Source organism: Parambassis ranga, chromosome 7, assembly GCF_900634625.1.
Source record: "Parambassis ranga chromosome 7, fParRan2.1, whole genome shotgun sequence".
NCBI classification, from domain to species: domain Eukaryota; kingdom Metazoa; phylum Chordata; class Actinopteri; family Ambassidae; genus Parambassis; species Parambassis ranga.
This window is the reverse complement of record NC_041028.1, coordinates 22,164,719-22,191,159: the sequence shown is the minus strand read 5'-3', so window position 1 is coordinate 22,191,159 and position 26,441 is coordinate 22,164,719. Positions and strand designations below refer to the sequence as shown.

The following is a 26,441-nucleotide window of genomic DNA, read 5'->3' as shown; positions in this document are numbered from 1 at the left end:
CAGTTCACATAATGGCCAACAGGTGTCACTATTAGAATCAGAATCAGAATCAGAATCATGTTTATTGCCATGTAAGTGAAGGGGGTTCACATTACTAGGAATTTGCCTTAGTGATTGGTGCATACAAAGAACATATGACAATTAACATGCAATAAGATAAAAACTAAGATAAAATTAAGTAAATAAACTAAAGTAAGGCTAAATTTACATGACAGACATGGCGTAACAGACATACAATGAACAGAACATAAAATACTGTGCAGATGAAATGGTAAACATAGACCCTTATATGATCGAATGGAACAGTGTAATAATGTAATAATGTAACAGGTACCACATGGATCGGTGAGGTGGTACTCGTGTGCAAGTAGTGCAAGATGGAGTAAACAGTGCAAATAGTCGTCATTGTGCAGTGACTATACTAAAGTGACCTTCTGAAGACAGTGCAGAGCAGTGCATTAATTACAGTTTAACAGTCCAACAGCAGTGGGGAAGAAGCTGTTCTTGTGGCGTGAGGTTCTGGTCCGAATGGACCGTAACCTCCTGCCTGAGGGGAGTGGCTCAAAGAGTCCGTGTCCAGGGTGAGAAGGGTCAGCTGTGATCCGACCTGCACGCCTCAGAGTCCTGGAGACGTACAGGTCCTCGATAGATGGCAGGCTGCAGCCGATCACCTTCTCAGCAGAGCGCACAACACGCTGCAGTCTGTGCCTGTCCCTGGCAGTGGCCCCAGCGTACCACACTGTGATGGAGGAGGTGAGGATGGACTCAATGATGGCCGTGTAGAACTGAACCATCATCCTGGCTGGCACCTTGAGTTTCCTCAGCTGCCGCAGGAAGTACATCCTCTGCTGGGCCTTTTTGATGAGGGAGCTGATGGTGAGTTCCCACTTGAGGTCCTGGGTGATGGTGGTACCCAGGAAGCGGAAAGAGTCCACTGTGGAGATGGGGGTGTCTGTCAGGGTGAGGGGGGGTGATGGAGCTGGCACTTTCCGAAAGTCTACCGTCATCTCCACTGTCTTCTGGGCATTCAGCTCCAGGTTGTTGTCAGCAGACCAGGACACCAGACGGTCCACCTCCATCCTGTAGGCAGACTCATCCCCGTCTGAGATGAGTCCAATGAGGGTGGTGTCGTCAGCAAACTTAATCAGCTTGACAGACTGGTGGCTGGAGGTGCAGCAGTTGGTGTACAGGGAGAAGAGCAGAGGGGAAAGTACACAGCCTTGGGGGGTACCGGTGCTGATGGTCCTAATTAACAGGTGGTTTTTATTTTATTCTCTCATATTAAAGTCTATAATTGGTCAGTTTCTTGTGTTTTGGTGTTAAACAGCTCTGTTTTTGTGCACACACACACACACACACACACACACACACACACAAACTGCGCTGCTTTAAAGTAGATGACTTGATGATTCGCAGACTTTGGTCCCGTTGCCTTTGAGCCTGGTGACCTCTGCTCCGGGAACCACTCACCAGACTTGGCCCCTGGCTGTGAAGGGGCGGGACGCGGTCTCTCCCCCCCTCTGAGCGGCCAATCAGATCAGAGCGGCCGCTGTGTGCGTTGCATAACGGGACTGCAGTCAGCGGCGCCGCCGGTCCACCTCCACTCAGCCGTGTACCTCCTCACAATGGCAGCTGCGAAGAAGGTCTGCATCGTGGGCTCTGGAAACTGGCAAGTCCAAGTGTTTAATGTGCTGAACTGAGAGCAGGCTGCATGCTAACTTTACAGCATCCAGGATGCTATTAGCTAACTTAGCATCACCAGGCAAACAAGCAGCTAACTAGCAACCCTCATAGTGACCTGAGGGAAGTTTGACTGGAACCACCAGCGACCCACCGCTTCTGTAGCAGGTCCTGACCAGAACCGGACTGAGTCTACAGACCTGTGACTGTATGACAGCCATGATTATTCCAGGGTTTTGCTTGTTACATGCTTGTTATTGGCTCCAATGTTAACAACATGACAGCTCGCTGTAATAAGCAGCAGGTTCCTTCAGCGTCCACTCAACAGTGCGATCGATTCAAGTTTCCTTGTTGCCTTTAAGCGATTAATCATCAATTCAGGCGGAAATTGAGCAACTAAAATCGCGTTGTGAATTCGGCCTGAAGCTTCAGTTTGTCAACCAAATATAAATTATGTTATTAATCATTTTATACGCACACACAAGCTGCGTTTGTCAGGTTTGCATCTCTCCCTGGAAACACAGTAAATATAATACATTATAAATAATGCCGATTTCAAGTGCGCCCAAACTTGACCCCAAAACATGTGTGTAAAGAATAAACAGTGTCTCTGTTCATTGAAAAAAAACTAAAATCACCAGAATTGTTGATGGACTTTGGCGCATGAGCAGACAGAGCTGCAGCATGGCGGGCAGGGCTGTACCAGCTGCTCTTTGAACCAGACAGCTGTTAGGGTATTGATTTATTTACCAATCACAACATGTCAGTTATCATAAACGGATTTCGTGCCCAGATTCCTCCAGGTTTTGTGTCTTTTGGAGGATTTCTCATACTAACCTGTAGCTGTCAACCATACAGGGGCTCTGCCATTGCCAAGATTGTGGGTGCCAACGCTGCTCACAACCCAAAATTCGACAACACTGTAAAAATGTGGGTGTTTGAGGAGATGGTGAACGGCCGGAAGCTGACTGAAATCATCAACGGCGAGCATGAAAACGTCAAGTATCTGCCTGGACACAAGCTGCCATCAAATGTGGTGAGCGGCTGCAGACTGTAGAGCATATTGTCCCATATGGTTATGTATATATGATGAATTCCCACCCACCTCCTCTCTCCTTACCCTCAGATGGCAGTGCCCGACCTGGTGGAGGCGTCCAGGGATGCAGACATCTTGGTGTTTGTGATCCCGCATCAGTTCGTCGGTAAAGTGTGTGACACCATAAAGGGCAAAATAAAGGGCGACGCTTTAGGGATCTCTCTCATCAAGGTTCGCTCTTTGTGATGTTCTGTCTGCATGTACACAGCTGTTAGTTTAGTTAACGATTCAGCAGGGGGCTTGGTCTTTGGACCCAGGTTCCTGCTCACTGTGTTTTATTTTTTTTGTGCGTGTGTGTACTCAGGGTGTAGACGAGGGGCCAGATGGACTCAAGCTCATCTCAGACGTGATCCAGGAGAAGCTCGGGATCACCATGAGCGTGCTGATGGGGGCCAACATAGCCAATGAGGTGGCTGATGAAAAGTTTTGCGAGACCACCATTGGTTAGTCTGATGAAGTCTCTAAATAAGCAGGTTTTAGCCTCAAAAAAAGGGAAGCAGACCTTTTTCTGCTCAAGCTCTCTGCAGCCTCAGCATGAGGGTGAAAGTTCAACATTTGCTTTCTTCATGTTGTTGCATACCTCAAGGGATTTTAGTCAGCGCATTCTCAAACTTACTTTGACTTCGCTTGTCTGCATGTTTTACCGCTGTCACTGTTCCTGTTCCTGCTTCCAGGCTGTAAGAATAAAAACCACGGCGCTCTCCTGAAGGAACTCATGCAGACCAGCAACTTCCGAGTTACCGTGGTGGAGGAGTATGACGTGGTGGAAATCTGTGGAGCCCTGAAGGTGAGCAGTAAAAGAATGCAATGCAAACTTTTAAAATACGGCATCTTAGCTTTCTGTCTATTCACTCTGCTGTTATAACTGTCAGTGCAGACAGTGTCTAAATTTTGTCCGTTTAATGCTATTCATTAAATGTACCAACCCACAAAGCTCTAAAAAAAGGTGGGATTACAGGATTAAAAGGAGACATCGAGAATAAAGCCCTTAATTTAATGAGAAAGATGATGATAAAAGTCAGTTCACTGATTACATGTTAACTCCTGAGTATCCCGGTGTAACTTCTCCCTCCCCCCCGTCCTCCAGAACATCGTGGCCGTCGGTGCCGGTTTCTGTGACGGTCTGGGCTTCGGGGACAACACCAAGGCAGCAGTGATCCGGCTGGGCCTGATGGAGATGATAGCGTTTGCCCGCATTTTCTGCACCGCTGGACCTGTGTCCTCTGCAACCTTCTTGGAGAGCTGCGGCGTAGCCGACCTCATCACAACCTGCTACGGTGGACGCAACCGCAAAGTGGCCGAAGCTTTTGTGAAGACGGGGAAGGTTAGAGTAAAAGTTTGTGTGTGTGTGTCCCCATTGCTGAAAACAGAAGGCCTTAATCTATGTCGCCTCCGCAGCGCTCTCTTTACAGGACAGCTGTGATCACATCAAATCTTTATAGTACAATTAAGAAGGTCGCACAATCTAAAAGTTATATATCTATATTCCTAATGTCATTGTTATTTCACGCAGTCCATCGAGGACCTGGAGAAGGAGATGCTAAATGGTCAGAAGCTGCAGGGACCAGCGACCGCAGCTGAGGTCTATCTCATCCTAAAGCACAAAAACCTCATTGACAAGTAAGTCCAGCAGCATCACAGCAGACACACAAATCACTTCTATCAGATTAGCTTTAAAGGTAGGTAGGAGATTTTGAAAACTCAGTGAGAGTCAGCCAGATTTCGAAATTCTCCGTTCTCTCGGAGCTCACCCCGAAGCCACGCCTCCCAACCAGTCTGTGACTTCAGCCATCATGCACGTACCTCTCTGATGCGCGCAGAGCAGGAAGAGAGTGACAACCAGCCAACTATACGTGCAGGGGCGCCTCGTAGGATTGGCTGATGTTTTTAGCGTTTTATAGCTTCCACAGATGATTCATATTCTTCGTTTTAAAGTGAAACTGCCGAACTAATCGGTTGCTCTCGGATTGTAAAGAGAAGTTACACTAATTTAACAAAAAGTGCATCAGAATGAAATCTCCTACCCTACCTTTAACAGCTGCTTCCTCCTGCAGGTTTCCTCTCTTCAATGCGGTGTACCAGATCTGCTTCCAAGGCCACCCAGTCACTGAGTTCATAAGCTGCTTGCAGAACCACCCAGAACACATGTAAACAAAACAAAAAACCCTGACCGAGTGCCTTCCTGACGACAACACGACCACTTTATTACCCCTCAGAAAAAGATGGAGGATGCCGCATCGCTCCACAGCCGTCCAGCAACTAAAACTCAGAAGCCATGTTAAGGTGCATGTGTGAGTGTGTAACCTATTTAAGTGCTTTCTGTCATTCCCTGACGTGTACTTGAAGGAAGAGGTTTCTCCATGTGATGGTCAGATAGCTCTTTTTGCCAGATTAGATGAATGCCATCAGTTTTTAAATAACAACACTAACACAAACTCACAGATTACCATCGACTGCCATGGTTATAGCATTTATACGATATTACTTAAAACATCCAGATTTGTACAGGACCAACCACTCAGGACAAAGAGCTGCTGACAGCCTTCTGTAGAGGGATTGATCCTTATCCAGCATTAATGCTGCTGTCCAATGAGCGCACGTTCATCAGTTATTTAATTATAGATGTAATAATCTCTGTTATGTCTGTTTGGTGTCGTACATAATTCATTATGACGTTTCCTGCCTTGTACTGTATATGTATATAAAAATGTTAATTGCACAGCAACTGTTTCTAACACAAAAAGCTAACGTGCCTTAATATGCACAGTTGCTAAGTTTTTTTTTTTGAACCAAAGACTTAAAGGATAATTGGAGTTAATTTCAATTTTTTTTCCAGTGCCATTAGATCTCATTTTGTGGCACTGCAAGCTTCATATTTTCACCTCTGTTTTAGAGGAAGCTGCACAGATCAGCAGATATCGAGGCTATTAGCATGAGCTGCAGTGTTAAAAAAAGAACAATTTTTGACCTAAAACAAAACAAGCACACCATCACTGGTACTGCAAAATCCCTGAAATATGAGAGTACAAAGTTACTCTGACCCAGAGCCACAATAATGGTGAAGATTGAAATAAAGCAGAATTATCCTTTAACTAAAATATCCATCCACTGCGCCATTTGTCACTGTGATCCAGCCTGACCCAGTTCTCTCTCAGTTGCAACTAATAAATGTGTTGGAAAGTATTTCAATGTTTGTGAATAAATCAATTCTAGTGTCAAATCATAGCTGGGATCATTTTTCCACTGCAGTCCGGCCGGGTAAAATGATGATGTCTGGAATTAAGGTTATTAAAATGTAAATCTTATTTTAGTTTCACCTTGTACACATTTTAGAGCATCAAACTACCCTGTAAGGTTTTATACCTCTAGTAGCACAACAGAGCTGTTTTTAATCTACATGTTGGTCCAGGTTTCAGGTCATTGATTCATGCCAAATAGTGACAGGATATACTGTGACACTGACAGCAGAGCAGCTGTGTGCAAAACATGAACATGTTTGCAGAACACACCGCAAACTACCTTTTACAGTGAGTCCTGTCCCTTGTGTCAATACCCATACGATACACCCACTCAAGAGTCACTTAGTGGCTTCAGCACTATTAACCTATCAGTACCACAAAACACATTAACAGAAGCAAAACTAGTTTATTACAGTAGTGGAAACGTAGCTAGTTTTACATGAGTGTGCGGTTAACAGCAGTATATACTGTGGTATGCCATTGTAGACTTTCCATTGCTGACCTGTGATAAGACACCACTGATGTCCGGATACTTTAGCAATTTAAATAAATGTGGAAAACAAATATGTAAACAAAAGGGAATGTAGCTCAGAGAGGGGGGGCGGGGGGCTACCAAACAAGACTCGGAGAGCGTTGTTTTGTCCAGAAGGACACTTTAAGACTATTGCAGTATGAATGCTTTGCCTCACCCCTTACAAACTATAACACAGTATTTGTCTTAGACAACCAGGGTGTCCTTGGTCCCAGCAGAGGAGGCCTAAATAGAGCACAAGAGTGGTATACAGAAAGAATGCAGTCGAAGCATAATGGTAATAATAATACAATCATAATGGTTCTAAGAGTGACAGCTGGTGGACAATCATTCCTGTCCCTCGTCTCTGCTGCTGTGTTCAGTTACCATCTTTGGTTTACACCCTGCTGATTGTGTTGTTGTTGCTCTGCTCAGTTATTCTGTTTATCAGCCAAACAATTTAAGACCTAATTCATAGACGGACACATGGAGCCAGTTCATCAGACAGTTGTTTTGTTCACAGAAATATTCATGTTCGTTTTTTTTTTTTAATAATTTAATGGACTTGGTCCCACTATTATATTAAATCACATTTGTTTTAATGTTTGATGAACAGGCTCAGTGGAATAATTGCTGTACCTGAGTGTAACTCTTCCTCCTTTTGATGCTTGATGGATCCACATAGTGGAAACACATATCCTTCCTCAAACACACTTCAGTATGCAACGATGACAGCTCACTTACCCTGCTGCACACCTCCTACTACTCTACCTCTACTCCTCCCTCATCTCAACTGAGCACAGTTCAAAGTCTGTGAGGGTTGACCCATTTGTAAGTGCCTTCGTAGCGAAATCCGACTCTCTTAGCGAGGTCATCTGCTTCTGCGGGGCCGCGGCTACAAAGAAAAGAGAAAATTAACACCTGGTACAAGATCAGTTTCCCTGCTGAAGGCAAGAATCAACAATATGTCCCACCTTCCATATTTGTAAGGAATGGGCTTTGGCTTCTCTTTGTCAATCTGATGCAAGAGAGGGGTAAAGATCCTCCATGCTTCCCTCAGTTCATCGCTGCAGGAGTAATGTCAGATACAGTTTAAATCAGGTTTCTGTTTCAGCGGAGTAAAATACACGTCCTCTGGCGCCATCTAGTGAGGCTTTTGCAGAGCAACAGGTTTAATTTACAAGCATTGACATGAACATGGCAGTGGTGGGACACAAAGACAGACCTGCGTACGAAGTGCATCTGACTCCCACAGAAGACATCCAGGATGAGACGCTCATAAGCATCAGGAAGTTTCACATCCTGGAAAGAAGACACAAAAAAACAACAGTAATCAAACAGTTACCTTTGGGCTTTTGAAAATGTAAAATGGCATATTTGCAGGATCCATTTTTTTTAGAATGATATACATCTGAAAGAGCAATGTTGCCCTGTTTGTAGTCACATATACACAAGACAGTTTAGAGGAATTAGGCTTATGTAGGAAAAACCAAATGAGGAGAGCAATGTCTCATACTAGGCAGATACAGGTGTAGTGTTGGCACACAGACTGACACGTTTCTTCACTTTAATGCCTCTAACTGGCAGCTTTTACAGCCCCATGCAAAGATTTTCTTTTTCTCTGCTTGTGTAGCATCTTAAGTTTTACCTTTATATGCATTTTAGGATAAAAAGGTAATCTGAATACAACATCCTGCGGGCCAAGTAATAGAAATATTGATGAATTAGGCTTCTCTCCTTCTTTGAGATCACGATTTGCTGAACTTGCCTTGTATCTGCTCTTGTAGGTGAGGTCCAGCTCTGTTTCTTCAGGGCTGAAGTAAACACCAGGCTTCTTGCTCATCATCTTGGCATAAACGGCCTCATTGGGTTGCACGCGCACCACCAGCTCATTCCTGCGACACTGGTTGGCAAAAATGTCTCCAGGGACGTCAGTGAACTGCAGCCGCACCTCAGCTTTCCTCTCATTCAGAGCTTTTCCACAACGAAGGATGAAAGGAACACCTGTAGATAAATATTTTTAAATAGACCACAGGATAATGTTTAATAGATAAAAAGACCACAGGGCCATATTAAGATTTTAATTAGGCAGTGAGTTTTTTTGTACCGTCCCAGCGTTCATTGTGCACATAAAGCACAGCGGTGGCGAAGGTGGCTTGAGTTGATCCTTTAGGTACTGTGGGATCATCAAGATAGCCCAGTTTGGCGTCACCCTCCCCCTCCGGATCGCCCACATACTGACCCAGCACCACATCTGACATGGTCACCGGAGCGATACACTTCAGCACTTTCACCTACAAGACAGGAAATAAGATAAGACAGCAAATGCGTAAAATTTCACATATACACAGCATGTGTTTTCATCTGTACCTTTTCATCCCTGACATCATCAGAACTGGTGGAAGCTGGTTTCTCCATGGCAACCAGGCTGAGCATCTGGAGCAAGTGGTTCTGCATGACATCTCTGGTCACAACAAATGGAACAGATGGTCACACAAACAACAGAGATGATACTGTGATGGCTGGGTTAGCACTGGTGTACTGGTCTATCCATCTATATGGTTATACACAAAAATATTTGCAAGGGTGTCGACGTGTTTCTCCCCACCGGATGATGCCAAAATCATCGAAGTATCCTCCTCGTCCTTGGGTGCCAAACGGTTCTTTAAAGGTTAGAACAACACAGGCCACGCTGTCCCTGTTCCAGATTGGTCCAAAGATCCGGTTTCCAAACCTGCAACACACAAACACGCATTTGTCCTCTTCGCTCACACACAGACGCACAACAGCTGCTCATGACAACATGCATAAACATTTATCTTTGTTCTTGCCTTCATTTACACTGCATCACATTCACAGATGTTTTTTTTCCTACAGCACAAGTGATGCATAATGCAGAATGAATCCACAAGTTTGTCATTGATGAAGAAAGTTCTACTTTGACAACACTGACTGAAAAAGATCATCATCAGATTACAATCATATTATTGAAACTTAAGATGGTTGTTCCACCTGAGCACCATGAGGTTCTGCACCATCTCTTTGCCCAGATAGTGGTCTATACGGTAGATCTGTTCTTCAGTGAAGAGGGAAGAAAGATGAGTGGACAGCTCCTCAGAGCTCTGAAGGTCATGTCCAAACGGCTTCTCTACGATCACCCTGTTCCAGCCCCTGAACACCACACACACACACACAGAGTTCATATTAACAAATGTGAAACAAAACTGTCAAGGACTATGGCTACTAGTTCTGAAAAATTCTGCATTACTGCTTTGTAGTTTACACCCATATGTATTCAGACACATAACATATTAAAATGTCTTTTGTAGAGAATAATGCAGTGAGCTCACTGGCAAAATGAAAAAACAAACACTCACAAAATTATCACTAATACAAGCTTGTAGAACTTTGTGTAAAATTTATGATGGCAAACTGTGCATCCAAAATTAAGGCAGGACAATTTATCACCTCACAGGGGCTCCAAGACATGCTGCTGCCTGCCTGCTTGTTTACAGTCATTCAGACACAGCAGGAAACACAAAGGTAAACAAAATAATGTCTCACAGCAGTGTGGGTTAAGTGAGGGAGAGAGGAGTGTGTACTGACTTTGTGCTCATGCATTGCAGCTTGATGTTTTTGGTAACGTCATGGTAGACGGTGGGCGGCAGGGCCAGGTAGAAGAGACGGTTCGCCTCGGCTCCTCCAGGAAGAGACAGGATGTGCGCGTTCAGCTTGGAAAAGGAATCTTCCTCTGCGTATTTCCCACTGATGTACGTGTTCCTGCTGAAGAAAGCCGACAACCGATCTGCTTCTGTATCCGTCACCTGGGCCAGAGAGTGCAAACATTGATTATCTGGCCATTAAGCGTTGTGTACACCCATGTACTCTTACTAGCCGTCTTATCTGCCTCTATTAGTCCACTATAATATACTCTAGCATGTTAGCACCCAAAGGGCTCAGCTGCTCTTATTTTGTTTATAGAACACTTCATGTTACTGGCATTGTATTTCATAATAATCTCTTTCAAACTTTTAATCTTTACCTTCAGGTATTGCATACATGCAGTCCGAATGGCATCAACTGTCAGGTCAGAACGAGCAAAACCCACAAAATACGTCTGCTCAGGGAGGAGGCCGTCTCTGAACAGCCACCTGGGCAGAGAAGAAAGAAACGTGTGTCCCTTTGTGCAGATCAGATAAGCATCTTTCACTAGCCTCTGCCATGTGCACTCACCATAGGGTTGGGTAGATTTTTTTCTTAGCCAGGTCCCCCTACAGGTGCAAACACAGAAGCGGAAATATGACATTATCTTCAGAATGCACAGTCATTATGTGGTTATCCTGTGCTGTTAAATCAGCCAGAGGTCTGTGTGGCAAGTTAGTACACGAGTTATCCTACGATAATGGGAGTGCCAATAGATAAAACACCGACCTGCTGTTTATTGAGTTCATCCTGACAAACCTGCTGCAGGATTAGAGCCTTAACTGTACTGGTACTCTGGTTTTGAGCTAGTCAGCACTGCCTACTCGAGTGTATGGTGGTGCCAGGAGTCTAAGGAATGTTTGATTTGATTTTTAATTACAAGCCAGCCTAATTAAAAAAAAAAAAAGTATTCCCATAACGGTATACTGCAGACCCAAATCACCATCTGATGAGCAGAGCTGCACCCACAGCAGGCAACTCAACAACTCACTCACTTCTCTAAGGTTATGTTGAAATACTAACTGCAGGTGACAAGTTCTAACATCTCCTACCATAACTAGAGAAGATGTAGTGTGTGATGAACAAGTCCTTAAAAGCTTAAACACAAACATTCAGGGCTGTAAGTTTGTGTTAAGAGCAGGTAACACTACTAAACATTTTCAATATAGCAAGTTTTACACAGTGGTGTTGCTCAAAGTGCTTTACTACAAACTGATCAATAAGCTTAGGGTATATGACACACACACACACACACACAGAGAGAGAGAGTGAGGCACACTGCCCAGCCCTTCCCTTGATCTGCCTACATTTCACACAAAGAAAACTGCTGACTGTCTGTGACACTGCAAAAAAATCTGCCACAGCGCCACACAAAGAACAAACAGTGCAGGAGAGAGAAGAGCGCAGCGGCTACATTACAGCAGGCGGAACAGGTGTGGGAGAAAAGATTTTAACTCTTTATTTAGACAGACTGGTGCTTCGAGGGGAGCACGAATGCAAAAAGGGATGAACAATGAAAAAGGAGGAAACTAACCTGAGAAAGTGTCAGAACACTGGAAAGGTTCCTGAACTCAAGTATGAGGAAATATTATGCACAAGTGAAGATGGATAATTGCCATTGTATTCTTAGTTAGTCAAAGAAAGTGCATCAAACTGGTGTCCCTAAGCAGAAAATCTCTGGCTATGTTTTAATTGCAGCACATCCTGACCTGCAATAATAAGCAAAGAGGAACCTTGGGGGTTTCATCGCCTCACTTTGAGCTGTTTGCAGAACCTTGATGAAACCAATTTCAACATTTCCTAAATTGACACAGTGTGCAATTATTGCAAGATTTATTTCATGTGTTTCAACACAGCTTCTTTAAAAATCAGGCCAAAAATTCTTGCCTAACAGACAGCGGTAAAAATGTGCCAAAGCAAAAACAAAAACTAATTAATCGGAACATAAAAGCTTCATTATTCAGTTTCTACTGAGACTGCCTCTTTATATGATTTCATGAACCTGCTTATGAGCACTCTCACCGATGCTCCCATGATGATGAAGACGTGAACATCGGACTGATGGAACTCTTCATCTTCATGCAGCTCCTTCCTCAGCTCGCCAAACACCTCTGAGCGAGAGAGGGGTATGTTGCTCATTTTCTCTAAAACACACAGAATAATCTGTTTGAAACAAAATCTATTTCACGTTAAACATTTATATACAACAGAAAAACTGCTCTAAAAAACACACAACACTACCCAACATTAGGCTGGTGGATGTACAGCTCTGCATAAATTAAAAACATGCCTGAACAGTAAAGGGTAAATACCAAGGAAAATACACACGTACACAACTAACACAAAGACACAGTAAGCCTTTAAAACAGCCCTGTTTCCCCCCCACAGTAACTGGCAGGTTGTTTTTCCCTGCATCTTTGGATTTAGGCTGTCGTAAATGCTTCTGCCTAACTTCACTTGGTAATCAGGGCTCTACAGGGAGGCCATACCACCTGTTGAAGCACTTCCTGTGGCTGATGATTCTTTACTGGAGGCCTCAAGTCGTTCTGGAGAATGCATTTAGGAGTGATTAGATGCACTTCCTGATGGTCCCGCTTGACTAAACATCTGCACTGGATGACATTTTTTTAATGCTCTACGTTTGTCGCAGCCACAGACCATGATTTCTTTTCCTGTACAGCTCATTAAAAATGGACAGATTTAAAAAGGAAAATGTCTCGTTAATTTCTAAAGCTGATAAACTTCTCCTATGCGGAAAAGGAAACTCGTTTCTCTTCCCAAGGGCATACCACACGAGCTTCTGTTGATTGTTGCAGCATCAGCTGAACGTCCTTTATGTCATCATGTTTAATAATGGACTGTTTTTACTCAATGACTGAATATGTTTATTTCCTGCATACAAGCCTTTCCTTATCCCAGACACACCTGCTCACTGGAAACCATTCACTCCACCCTGCGCTAAAGAAGTAAATGTGTATTAATTTATCACTCACTACCACTTGACTAAAAACAAAATGCAGCTTCTGAATGTTCCAAAAATCTGTAAATTGGTTTCCAGCATTTCTGGAGCTTTCAAGTGAGATAATACAAAAATCTACACCTTCTAAACAAAGCAGCACTGTTTAAAAATTGGCTAAAGGGTAAAAGTTTACTTCCTTCTGTACTTTCAGACACTGAAAACAAAGGTGAGCCAATCAGGAAGTACTAGTTTTTGCAGTAATTCCATCACGGGCCTCTTCCCATTCACTTCCTTCTGCACTATTAAGAAATAGGCTGCTCTTCTTCCTCTTCTGTGCACTACTGGCAAACATTAGCACGTAATTGGCAAATGCACAATTGTCATCCAAAAAAAGATCCCTGCACGTGGATTTCTGTCCGATGCTCAGACGGTTTCGCTCCCAGAAATAGATTTAAAACACACACTATAATGTTATTAGTCAAATCCTTCACCAAAGCCTGTATTTAAAGGGCTAACCCTTACTACACAACGCAGCGACAAAGCGGGATGAGTTCGGCCAACATGTCGACAGTACACGGCTTGACACTTTGTGCACAACAGGCTAATTGTTTCGTGGAGAGCTCGCTGCGATGGAGGAGATTAATTATTCTGAGCCACAAAGTCTTTCTCTCTGTCTCCCTGTCATCAGCACATATCCACACACACTGTGGTGACAGCATGACTTGACACGAAATAAACCCAAACTGACTGCTCGGTGCTAGCAAAACACAGCACCTAGCTTACCTAGCTAGCGAACAAACACGTAAAAACGAGCACAGCTGCTACTCACAGGTCTGATTAAGCAGATGATAGATAGAAAACCGGAACGACAGCACACCACCAGTCTTTGTGCAAACTCACAACAAGCGCGCCTGCTGCTGCTGCTGCTGCGCATTTAAGTGTCCAGCCTACTTCCCTGTTCGACGTGACAAAGCAGAATTGAGAGTTTTTATTGGTTTGGGAGAAACTCACCAGCGCTCGCTCGAGATCCCATCACTGTGTAAATCAGCGACGTCACCGGCTCTGCGGTGGGCGGGGTTTAACTGTACAACACCCCGCCCCTTTTAAAATCAAATCCCCGCCCCCTTTTCACACACACACACACAAATCCCCAATTTTCAACACTTCCGAGGACCTTAAGTTCATTTTCAATTTATTTACTCACTGCATTTTGATAATTTAAAACTCTACCATCATTCTTTTATTTTTGTTACCAAAACACACAAAGTAATATAATATATTTTTTAGAATAGAATATTAATGTGAATGTGTAATGTTATAAATAACATTTCAAATATATATTGTGAGGTCTTCTAATGCTAATGCTATTGTTGATTTTGTGCATCGCCACTGCAATACTCTGACTCTCTAAATCAAACTGTAATGTAACGAATATACTTACACACCAAATAAGGAAAAGTAAAGGTTCTGTCTTTATTCTTGCAGTTAGTGACTCCCTACAAACATTTAATAAATAGCTCAGTGTATGCATCAGCATGCACGTCAGTCCCATTTTGGAGAGCGCAGCAGGGATAATGTATGTTAGTGGTTAGTTAGTTAATAATTAAAAAAAATATGCTGTAAACAAATTACAGAAGGGTCACATGACCACAATATCACCGCCACTAAGTTTGCTGCTTGTTCAATGCAAACACCTTGATGACATTTAACACCGTTGACACTTGTTAGCGACTCTATGTTTCAGGAAATTATCCTTATCATCATTTAAGACTCATTAATGTAGCACTAGAAACAAACAATCACATGTATACTCCACTCACAGATTAAACTTTGGTCATAAAAGTCCCTGCGTCCAATCAAATCACATCTTATGCTGGACGGTCAAGGATGTAAAGTGCAACTTTTTTATGTGATTTGATTGTACTGCATGGTTCATACCGGGCATTAATGATGCCTTCTTAGTAAGGACTCCACAGGCTTGGTGCAAATATGCCCTTAAAAGTCCATCTGAAGCTAAACTTAGAGTTCAGCATTGAGAATTATCTAATTAATGTAATGTGCAAAAGTATTTGTCCACAACATAATACATAGAAAATACAAAAATGGTATATTAATGAATGCACGGAGGAGAATGTGAGACACATCCATGGCTATCCTTGGATGAAAGTCCAGGTCTGACTGGCTCTGGGTTTGCAGGAAGCCACAATCACAGTTTTTTCTGATACTGTCAAACACTTTCCTGTGAGTGAGTTCTTCAGATGGTTTGTCTGCAAACAACAACAATTCAAAGTGCTTATTATCACCTGGAATGTTTGGAGACACTGCAGCAAGCATGGAGGAAGGATACACTCTCGCACCACTTCCCTGCAGGGCTGTAACCTGAATGTGAGGATGAACCACCTGCCGTACCTGTGTGAAGATCCAGACCCGCTCGGGTAAAACTTTCCCCTTCAGCTGACACAGTTCAAGAGACACCAGAGCACTTCCAGGACTCACATGCAAACACAACTCAATGCCAGCACTGAGACGCACCTCTTGATTGGATGTGTACTCAAAATACTAGAAAACATACAAACATTGAGAAAATAGTATCGATTAAAGGGACAATTCACCTACATTTACATTATTCCTGCAGCCTGGAGTGTTGTTTTAAAGACACCTGCCAGTCTAACCAATGGAATGACACAAACACACAAGTAACATTTTCATTTCTTCTGACCTCTGGGTTGAGACATATCGAATAAACGGACCTGTGCTCCCTCTCTTGTGTTACACTTTATCACTTCAATAGGCTCCCATTTCTTTGTTGCCTTCCTCGCGTCCAGGCGGCACCTCCAACCGATGTTTTCCAACTGCAGGAAATATTTCAGAATCAGAATCAGAATCATGTTTATTGCCATGTAAGTGAAGGGGGTTCACATTACTAGGAATTTGCCTTAGTGATTGGTGCATACAAAGAACATATAATAATTAACATGCAATAAGATAAAAACTAAGATAAAATTAAGTAAATAAACTACAGTAAGGCTAAATTTACATGACAGACATGGCATAACAGACATACAACAGACATTTGCACTAATGAATATATATATTTGTGTATTTTCTGCATCGAATGAAATGAGGATAAATATGTTTACCTGTCCATACATGACAGGCCTGATGTCAGGGACAAAGGCTTCTGGGTAAACATTGTTGAGATACCAAGAGAAACTCCTGCACTTCAGTGTCTCTCTGAGGTTTTGACGTTTAGACACATCTCCGAAGGAATTCTGGGTTAAGATAAGCAGCATGGTGTGGGCATTCATTACATTTTTAATATCACATGATGTGACTGACTTCCTGGGACGTACTAACCATTTTAAAAATGGCTGCCGCTCTTCTGTCCGTGCGATAGAAGATCCATTTGTACTCGTCCATCCAGACCTCAGCCAGACGGACCAGGTTGCGGGTGATTGTTGCAGTACTGTTGGGGAAAGTGTGAGGGCTCTTTGTGCGGAAAATGTGCCCTACAACAGAACAAGGAATGATCTCCATCTGACCCCCGCATTGCCACACCTGCAGGAGAGAAGGCACAAACTGAAGCCACTTTATAAAGAAAAAATACATCAAAACCTCATGAACAAACATACCCTGAATGACATTTCCAAATTTTCACCTCCCCAGAACTCCATCTGGTCGTCATAAGTCCCAATATACTCAAAGTAGGATTTAGACACAGAGAACAGGCCACCAGCAAAGGTAGGAGTCCTTCAAAATAAAACGTGGGAGCAGCTTTATAACATTTATCTCACTAGAGATTTGTGAGCATATTTTCTTGTATCTACCTGATCGGATACGTCTCTTTCGCCCGTCGTTTCCACTCCTCCTTGGGGATGGCCTCCCATCCAAACTTAAGCCTCCAGTCAAAATTTCCTCGGCTGTAATATTGCGGCTCAGGGACTGGCTTGTTGAACTTCAGGTTATTTTGGTCAATGGTGGCAATTTTTGGGCTCACCACAGCAGTAGGTTGCTGTACTATGCGAGCTAAAAGTGGCTCCAGCCAACCGGGGAAGCACTCACCTTTGCATGAGAGTAGATGATAACAGCGAGGTATTGAAAAAGTGTTGGTCCGGTGTGGAGATTCAACACCAGAAATGGAATCCATTGAATCCTGCATGAGAAGCCTTACATTATGAGATACATACAGTGTGAGTCCAGGAAGGTGAGGACCTCCCCTCGGGCAGCCTGCGCTCCCAGCAGTCTGGCTGCAGTCAGGCCTTTCCTCTGCCGCTGACGTAAAACATGCACGATATCCAGCTGCTGCACATATTCATCCAGACGAGCCTTCAGGTGATCTGAAGACAGACACATTAAAAGAAAGGAGGCTGTGGGAGATCGTTTATTCCACACCATTTTAGAACAGATTTTTGTGGTAAATGTGCACCAGGTTTGGTCTCCACTAGAGGCTTCTTGGTTTGTTAATGGTAGTAGGTACATTGTGCAGGAACTAATGCTCATGTTGTATTACAGAAGTGGTAAAATGAAATGCAGACTTGAGGTATTTGCACTCTCTTATATGACAAAGACAGTGTGGTAATAAGCCTCCCCGTGGAGGCTCCACAGCAGTTTCAGGGGAGGCTCAATAAATGCAAATGAATCAATATTACAATAAAGATACAGTAGTAAGTGCATCCAAAAGAGATTTATCATGTCATGATTATGATAAAGTGTCAAAAGTGTTGCTGTGTGACCAAAGCGTCCCCATGGAATCAAAGGACTAGTGTACGTGACAGTAGTGAGACCAGCTATGCTGCATGTAGCAGTGAGAAAAAGGCTGAGCTGGAGGCAGCAGAGATGAAGATGCTGAGGTTCTCTTCAGGAGTGATGAGGATGGACACGATCAGGAACGTGCACGTCAGAGGGACAGGTTGGTTGTTTTGAGGACAAAAGTCTAGTTTGAACATGTGTCCCTCAGAGGAGGGACAGTGGTTGTATTGGTAGAAGGATGTTTGAAATTGAGCTGCTTAGGAGGAGATTTATGAAATGTTCCAAAAGAGGACATGAGAGAAGCAGAGGACAGAGTTAGGTGGAAACAGATGATTCGCTGTGGTGACCTCTGACAGGAGCAGCCGAAAGTAGAAGAAGAAGAAGAAGATGGAAGAAGGGTGAACTTATGTCAGACATCAATGTCTACAGTACGTAATGTAATATAAATCCAGGCATCCTGGTATAGAGCAAAACAGGGCCGATAAAGTAAGGTGCTGAGTGGAGACACCTGGTCTTAGGTATTGGAGCAGATATACGGCAACACAGTGTGTATATAAAAACAATACAACTGATTTACAGGTGTGTGTGATCTAAGGCAGAAGGAGATGAAGTAAGCATTGTCTGAGGAAATGGACATTGGCCTTCATGCAGGGTCTCAGGGTCAGATTTGAAGCTGAATAACTCCACAAACGTATCAATCACCCCTATTGATGAGCTTAATAACTGATAAGTGTGTATGTTGTAGGGATCAGCGGCATCACTGTGAACGCACTCACCATCTGTGCTGGCATCATCCACCAGTATGATCTCTGTGAGCAGAGCAGCAGGAGCTGTGTGTAAGACGCTGTAGACCGTCCTGAGCAGAGCGGACCAGGCCTCGTTGTGAAACACTATGATCACACTGGTGGTGGGGAGACCAGGACAGCGCCCAAACCTCTGTGCCACGCAGCTGTCAGAGCCAGACTCAAAGTTACCGGGTAGATGTACATTTCCTCCTGACTCCACCAGCTGATGTTTGGATGAGACAAAGAACAAGAACTCACTCTGGTGGACGCGTGTCTTCACCCAGATCACGGTGCAGGGAGATGTGATCGCTGGCAAACTGGTTGAACTGGTTTTTGACAAAACCACGTATCTCCTCTTTACTTTCTTCACGAGTCATGTGATCTAACACAAAGGCTTTGCCGTTGGCACCCGGTGCCCTGGGATCTTGAGGAGGCCTCTGAAGGCGAGGCTTCAGCTCCTTCTCACTGTAAAATCCGGGCAGACACTCAGGAGCTGAGAGGCCTGCCAGGCGCTTAAAGGGGGGTCCTGTAAATCCACTACTCACAGGGAGGTATGATGGCATGGCTGTGTTTTTAATGTGAAATAAAATGTAAATAATAAAAATCAAACTGAGAGAGCAGAAAACTGTTAACTTAGCTGGATGGTTGAGTCGCACACGGAGGTGCTGTCCTGAAGGATGGCTGCAAAAAATCACATGAAATCCATCATTAGTAATGAGGCCACGTCTTAAGGTGCTAACAGTCAGTTGTGTTTCCTGCACGGAGACTCTGGTCTTCAGTACAGCAAGACCCAGTTTCACATCCACAGAGCTCTAGGTTTGTTTCTCTGAGAGAAGGCCACACTTCCAGTATGTGTCATTTCACTTCAGTTCTAACTTGGTTAAGTCCTTCACTGCTGGTCTCGGCTCTTTAGACACATCCTTCACCAGTTTTCTTTCCGAATCTTAAACGTGTGTCCTTTCCTGCCTCTGCCAGCCTTGTCTGAATCTCTTTGAATTCTTGGTGATTCCAGCTCTTTACACTTGATGCACTTTGATAAACGTGTGTTTCCTTTTCCTGCTTTGCAGACAGTGACAATCGTTTTTCTCAAGTCTAAACGTCTTTCTTTCACTTTTGCTGGTTATGCTGCATGTGCACTGTAAGATACTAATCTTCACAGTTAAGTGTAAATCAAATGCTTACAGGGTCACTCAGAGCATAGTCTTCTTAGTACGAATGCATAACATAAGCAGTCATTTATACTATGGATCAACACAGCTCGGCTCTTAATGGGAATAATAATATTGATCCTAGTAGATTTTAGGCTTGTGTGAAAAAAGTGAATAAAGTTTTCTTATGGGAAATACAAAATATAAAAAAAAATTAAAAAAAAGTCATATATTAAACAGAACATGGGAAATATTTCAGAAATAATGACATTTTAATTAGGGGCTGACTAACTGTATAACCTATAAAGCTGCCCAGGCCTTTAATATATAAAACATTCAGTACTTACCACAGGTTGTTAGACATGATGAAGTCCCTCTGCCTGTGTCTGTGCCCGGGTGTTTGTCCAAGCAACAAATTAGTATATGACTGCTCAAACTGGTTTTGTCTTCACTGGAAATACCAGGCTACATACCAGACTTCATTTCCTGTATCTGTCAAGCACCATTTCATTCACTGCAGGTTTGTTGTGATGCTCTGTGTCTGTCTGACGTGTTGAATCGACACGTGTTGCTTTCACCTTCACGGGCTTTAAGCACTAACATCGTCCTTTTATCAGGTATTTGCTGATGGCTTATTATAAATGACCAGGATGACTTCCTGGCAGTTGTGCACCTATCCTCTTGCCACTCTGTGGTATAATTATCATGGAGTGGTAGCCAACATGCAAATCCAAAGCAATAGTCACACTCCAGTGAGAGTGCATGAACCGCTGTGTGAAGTTTTTAATCGATTTGCTTTCCTTTATCTTTATTTTTTTATCTTTTTTTCATTCTTCTTATCATTCCTTCGAGTTAAAACTGGGCACCACGGCCATTGTGTGGCACAAAAAAGCAAGATTTTCAATAAAGTTGGGTTCAAATGGCAGCACAACATCTGTAACATGTACAGAAACAAAACTAGTTAGGGTTTTTAAAGTGTATGCTGTACACTGTGGTATCTTTTACCCACTAAGGTTCATTTATAATGCAAGCTGACAGGTCGGGGTCATTGTTAACAAACGTGCTGTCTTTTCCCTCTCAGGTGCATCAGAGCTTCAGCAGAATCGTGACACATTCTCTGAAAAACTCATGATGGAAATGTGTCAAAGATCAAAGAGCATCTTGACTGAGAAAGTATCAGACTGTAAAACCTGTGACACCACATTTGCTGGTGTATAATCTCAATAAGGTGCACCTACCACAACAATCCTGTAGATGGTGCAAAGTGGCATCCGTTCAGGCCGGCAGCTCTACAGCTGGCTCACACTGGCTCGGTTTGGTTTTTCCTGTGGTGAGTCTGTAAAAACAATCTGTTGGATTAGGACATGCATTATGACCGATACATGTCTGAGGTACGATATAATATATAATATATAATCACACACAAAAAAAGCCATTGATTTTTTTTTATTTTTTTTTCTTCAAGGGGAAATGTTATTTTTCTTTGTCATAGTCCTCAACTCTTCTCGCCCTTCATCTTTGCAAAAACAATCCCCTTTAAACTCCTCCAACTCAGGGAAAATACAAATGAAACAAAACAAATACGGAAGGATTCATCAGGCCTGAGCAAAAACACTGTTTCAGTAGTATGGGGACAACCTTCCTCCCCTCTCCTGCTCACCCCCCCCCCCCCCCCCCCCACCCCCCAAAAAAAGCATCCCAGGAGTTAACAATCAACACAAGTCTATGGACAGCCAATAGAAGTAGAATACATACAATGAACGTCTTTATAAACTCATGTCCATCCTTCAAACTCTTTGCTTCATACCAATCACTCTTCATTGGTCACAGTTCCGGGGATAGTTGGTGATCTCCGTTTACATTACTGTCCTTTTGGTGCTGCCATCACGCCCCGGCCCCAATATCATTGCACAGGAGGGACCAATAGCACAAGGCTGCATGAGCTGGCTTTGGTACAAACATGATCAACTGTCGCTGCTGCCACCGTGTGAGCGTCAGGACCGGAGAAGAAGAAGAAGAAGAAACCAAGATGAGATAATTACTGTGGACGAGCCCTTAAAACCCGTCCTCTCCGCCGGAACGACGGCGGTCCTGGCAGGCCAAGCAAGTTATTCTCTGATTAGTTTTCTATTAACTTAAGGCAATTAGTACTTCCACTATTCACTGAAAGACTGAGTGAGAGGAGATCAAAGGAGGGAAAATCGGCCTTGTTTGTTAGATTTACAATACTGCAGTAGTGGCATAAAAAAAAAAAGCACAGTGGATCATCTGTATGTGTGTGTGTGTGTGTTTACTGCTATGTTTCTGTGAGCATTTACCACTCGGGTTCTGCTGCAAAGGCAGCTGACGGTTATTAGTTACTGTACATGACCACTCCTATCGCCAGCTGAAATACTGTACTGTGTACTAGGACTGAACAGCAGGTTTCATTGGCTGCAGTTGATCAGTTGGTACCAGTGAGCTTGAGCTTTTTACGACTGGCGTTTTACAAGAAAGCGTGCTGTTCGTTGATTCTTTTTCGTCGGAATGGAATCATCATATTAAGCATAATAATTAATCAGAATCATAATAATAATAATAATAATAACAACATTAAGAATATACAAATGATGGATACAGAAGTGATACAAAATACCCTACGCTGAAACAAAACAAAAATGAAAACAAGATACCACAATCAGACATGCTTCAAAGCAGTTATGTTTGGCAAGAAAGCAGTTTTGTTTGTATCATAAAAACCTCACAGTGAAAATAGTTATGCCCCTTCAGGATTACAAAGCACAGTATTCAGTCAAAATCAATATATATTTCCTTCATCTACTTCTTCTTCATAGAAGAATCAGGCCGCTGCCACTGCGTTGAAATCCAAGCCCCCCCCCTGAAGGCTCTGGAACGACTGAGTTCCTTCATGTCTGTCTGTACCAAATAAAACAAAAAATAAAACATCTATTGAAAGGAAAGGAGCAACAACATATATTGTTAAACCAGCGGGTGGCCGGCTGCTCAAGCTCTAAGGAACCAATCTGACAGAAATAAGGATGAAGAGGATCCCAGTGCTCGCTGGATCTACTTCTACTGCTCAGAGAGTGGAGATAAAAACATAAGAGTTCAGGTGTAGCCTCCTCATAACATCCTCAGTCGTCTTTAATTTATGATTGAAGGGAACATTTTTTAAAAAATTCATGATCTGCTCTTTGTTGCCTGAACGACAGATAAAATAAATTATTCTATGAAAACGACGGAGCAGCGTTCACTGCTAATATCTGAGGAGAAAAACAAAACGAGGCTTCAAAAACAAGTGGTGATCATTGCTAACTTCAGCGAGAACATATCAACATGTCTTGCTTTGCTTTTTTTTTTTTTTTTTTTAGTAAATTCTTTAGTCTTTGGTCAATATATTCCTCCTCAGTTTACACATATATTCATACACACACAAATATGCATGTACATACACACTTATAAACGTGTAATAAACTGGATATTTGTGCACGTATGTATTCACACTTTTTTCATAAAGGACCTTTTTGCACAAAAACATCGAGATCAAAAATAAATAATTAATGCAGAAACAAACAAACAAACATGAGTACCTGTTCATAATTCATGTGAAATTAAAAAAAAAAATCCCGAATAAAAATAAAAACACAACATAAAAATAAAAAGTAGCCTTATGTACAGCGGTAATCTTCTTTCGACACAGGCTAAAAGGCGTTGTTTTAAATAAACAGACTTTGCATCTTTCAAGAAGCCTGAGAGAGAGGCTAGACATGAGAAAAACACGCGTCAACGTGTACGTGGGCTGTCGAACGACAACGGTATTCCTCTCGTCAAGAACGCTTTCCTTCTGAAGTCTTTAAAGTTTTTTCCTTCTCTTCTTTGCTTGGGGATTCAAGTGATGGCGTCTCTTAGTTCCTTAGCCGTACGCTCACACAGTGAGTCCTCGCTCAGTGGTGCCGTGTCCTTGTAGTGGGGGCTCGTCCCAGTGTCTGCCGCTGCTGCCGCTGCTGCCGCCACCGTCATGGCTGCTAACTGTTGGGCGGTCCATCGTTCAGGAAGTAGGTTGTCATTTCCCCTTTACCTTTGACCTTTACCACGCCGCGACACTCCAGCACATACCCTTTGCCTGCAAGCACCTGGTGGAGGTCTGTGGTCACCTGTCAACAGAGTTACATCATGGCATACATGATAAAACACACATTTGCTGTGCTCATTAAGGTACATGTGGGGATGTGCCCCCCCCAAAGGTACCTAACACCTGCCCATTAACTTTATATTAAGGTACGGCCATCAGCAGGAGGGTCTCAGGAGGGTGCCATGCAAATCAATTTGAACTGAATTGAATTCAATTGAATTAAAGGGCAAGTTTGTATTTTTGTAACTGATCTATTCTTCTCGTCTTTTGAGGCTTAAACGATTATTACAGACAAAAATGTGTGTTTGTTTTTTCAGGCTCAAATTGCTATTATAGGTGTCTGACAATATTATGGACAGGATTTGTTTCTGTTTATAAGACATAACATAATAACCTGGTGGATAAATGGGGACATCCAGCTGAAGAGCCAGATACTGTATTTTCCTCTACAGTGTTTACACAGCCACCTAAATGTCCAGTAACAACCCCATATTTCAACTGGAGAGTCAGTCGGCGAGTCGGTTGTCAGGGTTTATACAGGTTAGATACACACCTGTATGCTTATCTAATGACAGTTTTTAAAGCTACAAGTAGCATTTTGAATTTATTCAGTTACATCTTAATTCTCTTAATTAGTTCTGTCTGATAAGACAAACAAACCTTTTTACTAGAACCCTGCCTGGACCTTCCCCACCTCAACTCCATACATTACAGGCCAGCAGAATGAGTTTGCTCATACAGATACCCGACCTTTATATCGGAGGAAGACCTGTCCATTAAAGCTGTTAGTTGAATTTGTGCCTAGTTTAGTTCCAGTCTTTAGATTCTGTGTCATTCAAGGAATGGATTACAAAAACAAGGTTTTTATTTCACGTATATGAAGTCAACACTGACCTCATGTGTCAGCCTGTTCTTCTGTTGAAAAATGACATTTTCAGGTAAAATAAAGGTTCAAATAAATAATGTGATATAACCACATTAATACATTAATAACATAAATAATATTATTAGATATATGGAATTACTAAAGGCACGACAAGGCAACTAACGGGGTTCGGGGTTTCCTTTAACAGTTTAGAGGCGTCTGGTGTTGTGCATGGAGGAGGAGGAGCGGGTGGATCAGCTGCTGTCGGTGTGTGTGCATGCATGTGCACTTATGTGTGTACACGTGTGTGCGAACAAGAGGAAGAGAGAGAGTTGCGTGGAGTTGAAGGATAGCTATGTCATAAAATTGCATTGGCAAAACAATTTGTGGCGGAGGGTCTTCATTATGTGGCGGCCAGCCACAAATCGGTCTATGTGTGGGAAACCCTGCTATATGTCTATGGTATGGACATGCATCTCACCTGTATGCGGTCAGGTACACCTGTGCTGTCCATTCGACTGGCCACGTTGACTGTGTTGCCCCAAATATCATACTGAGGCTTCCGCGCCCCAATGACCCCTGCTACCACCGGCCCGATGTTCAGACCTGAGACAAAAACATTGCATCACCAAAAACAGCTAGTGTATTAGCTGTGTGCTGTGATTTCCCGAGGAAGTGTTCCTATACCTATCTTCATCTGGAAGTTGTTGAAGGAATGCTCGTTGATGTACTTCATCTGCTCTCTCAGTCTCATGGCATAGTCGGCTAGTGCAGTAATGTGGGTGCGGCCCTCTTTGTCGTATGTGGAGTCGTTAAGACCGGAGGCCGCCATGTAGGTGGAACCAATGGTCTTGATCTTCTCTAGCTGCCTGTACTTTTCTTCACTGATGATCTGATGGAACAAAATAACAGACATGTATACAGCGCACGCAGCATGATGACAGTTCAGAAAAGACGACATTTACCTCGTCAAAGTCGGCGATGATCTCGTTAAGCAGCCGCAGACACTCCACTCCCTCGTTGTTGGCCTCCAGCTCCACGTAGAACTCTGAAAAGTTGCTGATGGAGGCGAACATGACGGCCACACACTCGCAGGACTGGTAGTACAGCTCGTCGTTGCGCCGCTCACGAGCCAGGAAGTGAGCAGCTACGTCCTTCGGCAGGATGTTGTGAAGGAGACGGCGGTTGTAGGCTTGCAGCTCCTCCATCTCCTCCTTCTCCTCTGTGGCCTGGAAATGAACACTCTTTGTTAGATGCATTCCATCAGACTGATGTGTCACTGATGAAATAGTACAATCATCTTGTTTACCAATGGACCAAGAGGCCCAGTTTAAAGTTAACCTGTCAGACATCGCCCTCTAGTGGAGATACCTGTAGTTTCCACAAGAAGTCGAGACGTGCAGTGGATTCAACCTGCTGAGCGTGCAGGTACAGTGCCAGGACAAAGACTGTGAGGATCACTGGAGTCATGACCCTCAGGGACACTTTGGTCACAACAAATGGGCTGAGAAGAGATGAAACAAATGGCAGATTAAAGGGTTAATAATGTACTGTGGTCAAAATGAGTGGGTAAAA

General features: G+C 43.2%; 4 protein-coding genes across 7 annotated transcripts in view; 1 reads left to right on the top strand and 3 right to left on the bottom strand.

The window, feature by feature from the left end:
* Positions 1–1,537: 1,537 nt before the first annotated feature.
* On the top strand, positions 1,538–5,800 carry LOC114439170 (glycerol-3-phosphate dehydrogenase [NAD(+)], cytoplasmic). Its single transcript, XM_028410973.1, has 8 exons — positions 1,538–1,669; positions 2,539–2,716; positions 2,807–2,947; positions 3,081–3,219; positions 3,451–3,563; positions 3,864–4,100; positions 4,290–4,396; positions 4,831–5,800. Exons 1-8 carry the CDS (start codon positions 1,626–1,628, stop codon positions 4,925–4,927), a joined length of 1,056 nt encoding a protein of 351 aa, XP_028266774.1. The 5' UTR covers positions 1,538–1,625; the 3' UTR covers positions 4,928–5,800.
* A 601-nt stretch (positions 5,801–6,401) lies between these two features.
* On the bottom strand, positions 6,402–14,235 carry LOC114439169 (glucose-6-phosphate 1-dehydrogenase). Of its 3 annotated transcripts, none has more exons than XM_028410971.1 (13): positions 14,199–14,235; positions 12,251–12,372; positions 10,760–10,797; positions 10,569–10,677; positions 10,133–10,350; positions 9,539–9,697; positions 9,135–9,260; positions 8,897–8,990; positions 8,634–8,820; positions 8,295–8,530; positions 7,752–7,828; positions 7,501–7,593; positions 6,402–7,421 (listed from the first exon to the last, which is right to left on the bottom strand). In XM_028410971.1, the coding sequence occupies exons 1-13, from the start codon at positions 14,218–14,220 to the stop codon at positions 7,331–7,333; spliced, it is 1,572 nt and encodes a 523-aa protein (XP_028266772.1). In that variant the 5' UTR covers positions 14,221–14,235; the 3' UTR covers positions 6,402–7,330. The 3 variants fall into 3 exon arrangements, with proteins under 3 accessions (XP_028266772.1, XP_028266773.1, XP_028266771.1); XM_028410972.1 differs by lacking the exon at positions 14,199–14,235 and adding an exon at positions 14,017–14,171; XM_028410970.1 differs by lacking the exon at positions 14,199–14,235 and adding an exon at positions 12,721–12,832.
* A 761-nt stretch (positions 14,236–14,996) lies between these two features.
* On the bottom strand, positions 14,997–20,365 carry LOC114439167 (polypeptide N-acetylgalactosaminyltransferase 6-like). 2 transcript variants are annotated; one of them, XM_028410967.1, is made up of 11 exons: positions 20,217–20,365; positions 18,980–19,402; positions 18,713–18,885; positions 17,375–17,524; positions 17,015–17,249; positions 16,820–16,937; positions 16,545–16,745; positions 16,328–16,459; positions 15,938–16,039; positions 15,597–15,746; positions 14,997–15,454 (listed from the first exon to the last, which is right to left on the bottom strand). In XM_028410967.1, exons 1-11 carry the CDS (start codon positions 20,231–20,233, stop codon positions 15,338–15,340), a joined length of 1,818 nt encoding a protein of 605 aa, XP_028266768.1. In that variant the 5' UTR covers positions 20,234–20,365; the 3' UTR covers positions 14,997–15,337. The 2 variants fall into 2 exon arrangements, with proteins under 2 accessions (XP_028266768.1, XP_028266769.1); XM_028410968.1 differs by lacking the exon at positions 20,217–20,365 and having other exon boundaries at positions 18,980–19,473.
* A 953-nt stretch (positions 20,366–21,318) lies between these two features.
* The window catches only part of LOC114438293 (adenylate cyclase type 6-like), a 31,862-nt gene continuing 26,739 nt past the window's right edge, over positions 21,319–26,441 (bottom strand). The window contains exons 20-24 of the mRNA XM_028409515.1: positions 26,238–26,370; positions 25,832–26,095; positions 25,554–25,758; positions 25,348–25,472; positions 21,319–24,023 (exon numbers count right to left, since the gene is read on the bottom strand). Of these exons, the coding sequence (XP_028265316.1) occupies positions 23,895–24,023; positions 25,348–25,472; positions 25,554–25,758; positions 25,832–26,095; positions 26,238–26,370 (856 nt within the window). The 3' untranslated portion in view covers positions 21,319–23,894. The remainder of the gene's footprint in view (positions 24,024–25,347; positions 25,473–25,553; positions 25,759–25,831; positions 26,096–26,237; positions 26,371–26,441) is intronic.

Excerpts from the sequence above, each read along its gene's own strand:
- LOC114439170 (XM_028410973.1), top strand. The coding sequence starts at position 1,626 with ATGGCAGCTGCGAAGAAGGTCTGCATCGTGGGCTCTGGAAACTG. Across the intron at positions 2,717-2,806 it reads ACAAGCTGCCATCAAATGTG|ATGGCAGTGCCCGACCTGGT; the intron begins GTGAGCGGCTGC and ends CCTTACCCTCAG. Across the intron at positions 4,397-4,830 it reads CACAAAAACCTCATTGACAA|GTTTCCTCTCTTCAATGCGG; the intron begins GTAAGTCCAGCA and ends TTCCTCCTGCAG.
- LOC114439169 (XM_028410970.1), bottom strand. The coding sequence starts at position 12,787 with ATGCATTCTCCAGAACGACTTGAGGCCTCCAGTAAAGAATCATCAGCC. Across the intron at positions 10,798-12,250 it reads TCATCATCATGGGAGCATCG|GGGGACCTGGCTAAGAAAAA; the intron begins GTGAGAGTGCTC and ends TTGCACCTGTAG. Across the intron at positions 9,261-9,538 it reads CAGAACCTCATGGTGCTCAG|GTTTGGAAACCGGATCTTTG; the intron begins GTGGAACAACCA and ends TGTGTGTTGCAG.
- LOC114439167 (XM_028410967.1), bottom strand. Across the intron at positions 17,525-18,712 it reads GGATGATGCCAGCACAGATG|ATCACCTGAAGGCTCGTCTG; the intron begins GTGAGTGCGTTC and ends GTCTGTCTTCAG. Across the intron at positions 16,938-17,014 it reads AAAGAGACGTATCCGATCAG|GACTCCTACCTTTGCTGGTG; the intron begins GTAGATACAAGA and ends TTTATTTTGAAG.